Below are 7,547 nucleotides of genomic sequence, written 5' to 3' on the forward strand. Positions count from 1 at the left end.
GTTAGTGCCTCTACTATGTAGAAAAACTGTTTCAGTAGCAATGCTACAACTGAAATCTCGAATTGACTCAGTCTGCCCTACACAGCGAGGCGGCCAGGAGCCCTGCCCGCCCTGCAGGTGTTCTTCACCACAACAGCACCCACAATCCAAGTCATAAAGGTCAGTTTCAGAGGGAAAAAACACTTGTTTGACAAAAAACACTGAGTGATGGAGAGAGAGGGGAGAATTACCAGAGCATTGTACGATTCTGTGTAATAAACACAGCACTCCTCCCATTCCCAAGTATGAGATCCGCAAGCGGCTGTACAATCTTAACAGTACTGAGCTTGTATGTGATAAAGACACAAGGCTCACTAAATGAAGGTGAATATATTTACAAGATAGTGCTAAGATTTCCATAACAAAGTCATTAGCAGATTAGTATTATGAATCTAATCCAATTAAGAATTTCCTTTGCAAATGCCTGGAGGAGCTGGAATTCCTCTGGGAAGACCTTTCCACATTCTGAAAGGCTCGCGTGAGTCACGCCTGCAGGTCTGACACACCAGGAAAGACCAGCTCTGGAGCAGCAGGAACAAAGCCGTGAATCCCACCTCACAGCAAGCCACTGAATCCCCCTGAACTTGAGGAGTCAACTCAAAAACGGACCCTGCAGCAGCACAAAAAGAAGACTTCTTGGTTCCACAAGTCCCACTCAACATAAAACTGGCACCTTCCCAAGCAAAGGGACAAAACAGCGGAGAATGTTCCTTATTAACAATCTCATACCATGTCCTTTTAAACAGCTTCAGATCATTACGGATGTTTGTCATAATGCTAGTCCATACAGCAGCCACGTCTGCAGGCAAAGAGTAAGTTAAGCAGTCAAATGTTGGCTTTGACAGAATCCCAGTGCTTTGCTCCTACCACTTTACGCTGATGCTGAGAACGGCAGCAGCGATCCATGGCTTGATCTGAATGCCCAGCTCTCACCCACACCGCAAAATGTGCTCACGCTCAGTTTAACGCGAGCAACATGTGTGCACACACAGGTGAGAACTGTGGTTTGCAAGTCCCCAAATCAGACTAGTTCATCAAATTCTTACTGTGAATGGTTTTCTGGTGCCCTCAGCTTAAGTTCATAGATTTATGCTGACCTTATCTGCCTTTGCACTGAGAGATTTAGGACAAAATAAGGAGAGCGAAATATCTCACTGGTACAACTTCGCTGAACAGAACTGCCAAAACTGATCATGTTACCACATCTGCAGACGCACGCTCAGTCACCCTCTGCACCGAGAAACCAAGCCAGTGCAATTGCTTCCTTCTGGTCGAGGATCGACACTATGCTACGCTACCAAAATATCAGAACCAAAGACACATTAAAACAAAAGTTGTTGCTTTAAAAGAAGAGCATATTGTTTTAACAAACCACCAGTTAAGATAGATACATTTAAATTAATGTTTGGAACAGAACAGCTTACTCCCTGATCTTCAAAATGCAATTACATGAACATTAAAGTAGGTTTTTGAAAGTCATTTAATGTAAAAAAAAAACAAAACAAAAAAACCACCCAGAAAGCCTCAAAATAAAAACTCCCTGCAGTTAAACTACAAGCTTTTTTGAAGCTGTCAGAAGTGCCAGCGTGTAAGAGTGACACCAACACATGTAATTAATGTACTGAAACCCTGCTCCTCTGTAGCTTGCCATCAGCCCTGAAGTTCGCCTCTCTGGCACCTTCCTGGACATCCTGCTACCCGTTGCAGTGGCAGATGCTTCAAACCATTCAAAGTTTCACCTGAAACCCCTGAGGCAGCCAAAAATGGCCATTAAGGGAGGATTAGCTAAGACAATAGGCAGGCTAATGTTTCCCTCCCCTCACACAGAATAGATATATATGTAAAAAACCCAAAGCTAGACCAAACGCCAAGATAAGTCAGGACTTCTCAGACCTGAATAAGGTGGGGAAAAAGTTATTGATGTCCTACCAGTCATAGTTAACAACTTTTTTCCATTCTTTGTGCAAAGCACTTAACCGACGTGACTCATAAAAATATGCAAAACTCGGTCTAGTTTAGCTTCGCCTACTTCTCTTTGCAGCTCTGTGACTCCAGTTCTTCGACAACAACGCTTTGGCAAAGACTGCCAAATCAGAGCGGACGTGGAGCCAAACGCTCCAAATATAAACACGAAGAGGCGAGCGCTGTTGCAGAGTTCGATGGGGCGAGCAGGCCCCAGTACGGACGCAGCGTACCTCTCCCAGCACAGCTGCCGGGTGATCCAGCAGCTAAGGGACGCCTGTTTGCTGGGCAGTGCCACAAAACTGGTACTGTCTGTTTACCGTAACGGGCAGCTGGTCAGCTCTAGGCAGCTCAGGTCACTTTGCCATGCTAGCAGTGCTTCACAGCCAGCAGCAGGCAATTTAGAAGAGGGACGTGAACAGCGGCATTCAGCGAGCTTGGTGATTTTGGGCTCCTCCAACCAGAAACTCAGGCAGTGAGACTTTAAAAAAAAAAGTGAAAAAACAAACACAAAACTGTTCTGTGTTAGTTCTCCCTCCTGTTGTCACTCCCCTCCCCCAGCCTGTTAACTAAACTTTTCCTCTCCCAGGGATCTCTCTAATCCTTCAGTGAAGCTGTAATGAATTTACAACATCAGTCTCTTTGCAAACCAACTTAAAGGTGAATCAAGTTTACCACGAGCTCAGGAAAATGGAGGGAATCTAACAACCACACGGCCAGAAGGAGGATATACACAGGGAAGAACAGAAGCAGTTGTGGAAAATTGGTTTTCAATCATGTAAAGGAGGAGCGTACACCATTCCCAGGGGCCTGGGTTAAGGCAGAGCATCAGAATGAAAATCCATGCTGCACCACTACCCAAAGCAGCAGGTTACGGGCAAACAGCGTAACCAAAACCAGACTCAAGCGCTAAAAATCTCACGTTCTGTTTCCAAGAAATATTAGGGACAGAAAAAAACACTCTGGAGATTCAAACCTGAAGACAGTCGCCTATGATATTAATCCAAGTATGTTGAAACTAAGTATCTGGCAGGGATTTTACACTTCCACGTATCCCTCCCACCAAGCCCATTTGTCGGCAGCCAGCTGGTAACCCTCCCGGTCCCCGGACTCTTACAGTACCTGCAGGAGTTCTACGCTGAACTAACGACTCTGAAATCGAGTTGTGAGAAGAGCTGACACCCTGACAGATGAATTGGGAAGCCACTTCCACCCACATTAATTCAGGAGAGCAGTCGTTCCCGCAGTGTATCAACAAAACTTGTTATTTACCATCAGAGACGTGTAATGCTATCAGACTCAGAAAGTTTTGGGGGGGTTGGCCAAGCGCCTTCTGTTTCCTACAGAAGACAACAGGTTTAGGTACTAAACCGAAGTTACCACAAACTGCTCAGGTTTGAGAACCACACGCTTACCCAGTGAAGCCAACTTGCTCGCTACAGGTTTAAACGACACGATATAGTAAAGCCTTCTCTACACAGGAAGAACAAAACTAATTTGTGGGCCACTGAGCTGGGTTAACTCCCAGGTTTGCCTCCGGCCTACTGTGTGACTTGGGCTGATCACACCCTCGCCATTCACCTTCTTTTATAAGATGGCCTCTCCTATACAGCTTTAATCAACCGATTACAAATCCTGGACCAATTAAGAGCTGTTATTCTCTTTTTTTTTTTCCTGTATTGATAATAAGTGCAACCTGGTACTAAATCCTACAAGAAATATTAAAAGAACAGGTAAGCTGTCGACACAATTCAGCTAGTATGCCCCAGCAGTATATTTAAACTGCTATTCAAATGACTTAAAACAAGCACTGCATTACAGCTGCTATTCTTTAAATAAAAAGGGAGGCAGAAAGGAAGTTGCAAGTGCTACCTTTATGCCTAAGTTTATATCCAGAACGGAAGATTACTTTAAGGAAAGTGTAGGAGGCAAAGGGAAGAAAACACAAAACCAAAACCTGAACATCCTTTCAATACAACCAGGTTCACCCGAAGGCCTTGGCCCAACGATGGATAGAGGTCCATGAGCAGTGAGGCAGAACTGGGCCCAAGCTGGAGGCCTTTAGGCGAAGCCTATCCAGCAGCACGCAGCCGGCCCACGTGCCGCTCCAGACCGTGCCACCTCCTGCAGCAGGGTCTGGGCTGCCATCAAAACCATCTCCCGAGAGAGACCCCAGAAAAGGCAACAAATACAGTCAGAAAGCGTAATCAGAATTGCCCCTTCCATTTCTGTTCTGAAAGGTGACTGGTTAGGCAAAGATTTTTTTTTTTTTTTTGGTATGATTATAATGCATCTAATTTGAGTACAGTCAAAGCTTTACAGATATCTGATTTATGTGACCTGTTTCCCACTCACCAACTACGAGAAACTTGCCAAATGATGCCACGAAATTCAGCCAGATTTAGCCAAGCGCAAAGTGGTCTCATTTATGGTTAGGTTTAACTAGGATTCAGAGTCAACCAAGGCACTCTACAGTGTTAGTTACAACTCTTCCATCTCAAAATGTGAAGTTTTAGCCATGGCTTCAGCCTCACTAAGAGGAGGCTCAGGATGTGTTTGGCAGCATCTGAAAGCAAACACGAGTTTTAAGCAACTGTGCCCCACAGAAGAGAAAAAAAACCCTTAAAGCTCACTAAGCAGGTTGGAGGAAAAAAAAATAATTAGTGTCCTCCTAGTAAACATTAAGAGGATCTGCACTACCACCAGTAGCACTTCCTCAGGGTAGGAGGGATGATGTCATGGCTGCACACTACAGCATTGTCGGGTTCGTCTGGCCACACGCTGCTAACGGGACACTCCCTACAGAACTGTGACCGCACATTCAGTTTTCCTGGTATCAGCAATCAGCTTAATAAGTGTTCAGAGACCCACAATTAGCATATAAACACAGTATAACCACCAAGCAAAAGTAGATGGGGGGGGGATAAAAAACAGAGGAAAAAAAAAAAAAACGCAAAGAGGAGACAGCTGTAACAGGGTGGCAAATACAGCTCCAAAGCATGAAAGAGAGAAAGGAATGTGGTTAAAAGATCTCCCCTAAGGAAGAATACTCGGTACGCCCGAGCTCCAGCTGTTTGAGTTGCCCCGCTCCCTCCTCCACTCCATTATCCACTCTGGCTGTGCTAATTTAACACAAACCGCCCGCCTGCGTCAACTGTCGAAGGGGAAATTCGGGAAAGGCGGCCTCGGATGCGTCTGGGCTCCCGGTGCAGAAAGGAAAAAACTTTGGGACGGAAAGTTCAGGTGCCTTTGGCGGGTTGCTTTGTGCCGAGAGCTTAGGAAGCTGCGAGAGAAGGCGGCGAGAGCCCTTCCCCGCTGCAGCCTCTACCGACCAGCACTTTGCCACCGCCTCCACACGCACCTCGACTCCCACACGGCACCCAGATTTGCATGCAGAAAGATCTGCCGTCATCAACAAAGCCACACAACTCCCAGCAGGAGGGACCCGAACTGCCCCCAGTTCACGGCAGTCACTCCCACGGATGAGACAAGCAGCTCCGAAGAGTCAGGAGGAAGAAAAAAAAGGAGGGAAAAGAATAAACCCGGCCAATTTTAAAGTCTGGAGGCCTGGATTTCCACAGGGAAGATATTTTCACGTTTGAGATACCGGGGGAGCGCTGCGAAGGTTTGGAAGTCACATATGCAGCCAAAATGGCGCTGAGAATAAAAATATAATTTAAAGGAAGGTCGCCATATTGTAAACAGTGAGGCAGGGAGACACAGAGACAGCAACCTCCATTATTCCCAGCAGCTGCAGCAGCACGGAAGCGCTGGGAACGTCAGGCCCGACGCACAGCCGCCACCGCCGCTTCCCCCCCTCCCCGGCCAGGATCCTCCAGAGCCCCCCCCGAGCACAGCACACCCCCAGAGCGGGGTGAGGAGGGGAAGTTACCCACCCGGGGGGGGGTGGAAGGTTGGGCAGAGGCAGCAGCGAAGCAGCCAGGCCGCGCAGCCGCCGGCCTCGCTCCTCCTCTGGGCCTCTCGGCTGCCGCTCAGCACAAAAAGAAAGGAGGGTGATGGACCCCCACCCCCCAGGCACACTGAGAGGGGGCTTTTCACCTCGGCCGCTGTGGATTAGTCTCGGGGTGGGGGTAAGGGGGGAGCAGGGACCCGAGCGGGGTTTGCACCTCCTTTTTGTTCCTGCCCCGCGTCCCCCACCCCTTTCCCGGGCAAGGCAGGGACCTAACGGGAAGCAGGAGCTGCTGGAGGGCAGGCGCTGGCCGGGCCGAGATGGCGGGATCCGGCGGGAGACGGCGCCGAGCCTTACCAGCACTGGAGGTGGAACGCGGCGGGGCAGTGATCGCAGCACAGCAGATCCCCTCCTTCCTTGCAGCTATCGCAGCTATCGTGGTTAGTGGCCCTGCCACTTCGCCTGGGCTCCTTCTCGGGCCTCCTGCTCTTCTTTTCCCCATCTTCGCTCTTGGGGGGAGCCAGGAGGGCTTGGATTTGCTGCACGTGGACAGACAGACAGACAGAGAGGGGCTCTGAGGGGCTGGCACCGACCCTGACCCCCCGCGCCCTTCTCCCGGCTGTCCCGGGACCGTCGGGGCTGGGGGGGGGGGGGGGGGGCGGACAGGGCCTCGGCCGGGCCTGCCCCGCCCGCCGGCCCCGCGGGCCTCTCCCGGGGATTGGGCGAGCCGCCTCCGTCCCTCCGCCACTTCCTTCTATGGCCACGGGGCTCCGGGGGGGTGAGGGGTCCCCGCCATTTTGCAGCCCCGCGGCCTGACCGGTCGGGCCTCTCCCCCCGCCCAGCCCCCGCGGCCCCGGGTCTCACCTCCATGAGCCCCCCGGAGGTGTCCAGGTCGTAGACGATCGTCTTGGTCTCCATCTTCTCCCACATTCATCCAGCCCGGGAGCGGCCCCGAGAGCCCCCCCACGGCGAGAGGGAGCGGGCGGGGGGGTGTTGGGAGGGGGGGCGGCCCCTCAGCGGCGGTTCCGCGTCGAGGAGGGGGCGGCGGCGGTGGGCGGGCGGCGGGGCCTAGCCCACGGGCCGCTGCGCCTTGCCCGTCGTCCTCCGCCTCCTGCAGCCGGGCCCGGGGGCGGCTGCGGGGGACCCCGCGCCCGCTGCCATGCCGCGCAAAGGAGGAGGGGGGGTGGTGAGGGAGGGGAGGGGGCGGCGCAGCCCCGCACCACACAGAGGCGGCGCCGACGCTCCGGGCCCCGCCGCCGCCGCGCAGACCGCGCACGCGCAGACCGCGCCCCGCCGCCCGGCAACCCCCTCCACCCCCGCCCCGCGCGCAGGCGCGCCCGCGCGCCGCCGCCCCTCCCCCCTCCCCCCCTCCACCGCCCAGGCGCTCTCGGCTCATTGCGCAAGCGCGAGCGTCCGCACCGCCCCCCCGCCTCGCGCGCGCGCCTAGCTCCGCCCCTTTCCCGCGCTGGCGCGCCGGGGCGGGGCGAAGCAGGGCGGCGCGCAGGCGCGTGGCCGCCGTCACGTTCCGGGACGGCGCGGAATAGGGGGGAGGAGGGGAGGGAGGAAGGAAGAACGCGGCCGTGTGTGACGTCATGACGCAGGGCGGGGCGGCGGGGCCCGCCCGCCGGCAGGGGGC

General features: G+C 52.9%; 1 protein-coding gene across 1 annotated transcript in view; it reads right to left on the bottom strand.

Moving 5' to 3' along the window:
• PHF12 (PHD finger protein 12) overlaps positions 1 to 7,141 on the bottom strand; it is a 32,656-nt gene extending 25,515 nt beyond the window's left edge. The window contains exons 1-2 of the mRNA XM_075440128.1: positions 6,776 to 7,141; positions 6,269 to 6,450 (exon numbers count right to left, since the gene is read on the bottom strand). Coding sequence (XP_075296243.1) covers positions 6,269 to 6,450; positions 6,776 to 6,841 — 248 coding nt within the window. The 5' untranslated portion in view covers positions 6,842 to 7,141. The remainder of the gene's footprint in view (positions 1 to 6,268; positions 6,451 to 6,775) is intronic.
• Between the last annotated feature and the right edge of the window lie 406 nt (positions 7,142 to 7,547).

The sequence above is a fragment of the Opisthocomus hoazin genome, chromosome 20, assembly GCF_030867145.1.
Source record: "Opisthocomus hoazin isolate bOpiHoa1 chromosome 20, bOpiHoa1.hap1, whole genome shotgun sequence".
NCBI classification, from domain to species: Eukaryota; Metazoa; Chordata; class Aves; order Opisthocomiformes; family Opisthocomidae; genus Opisthocomus; species Opisthocomus hoazin.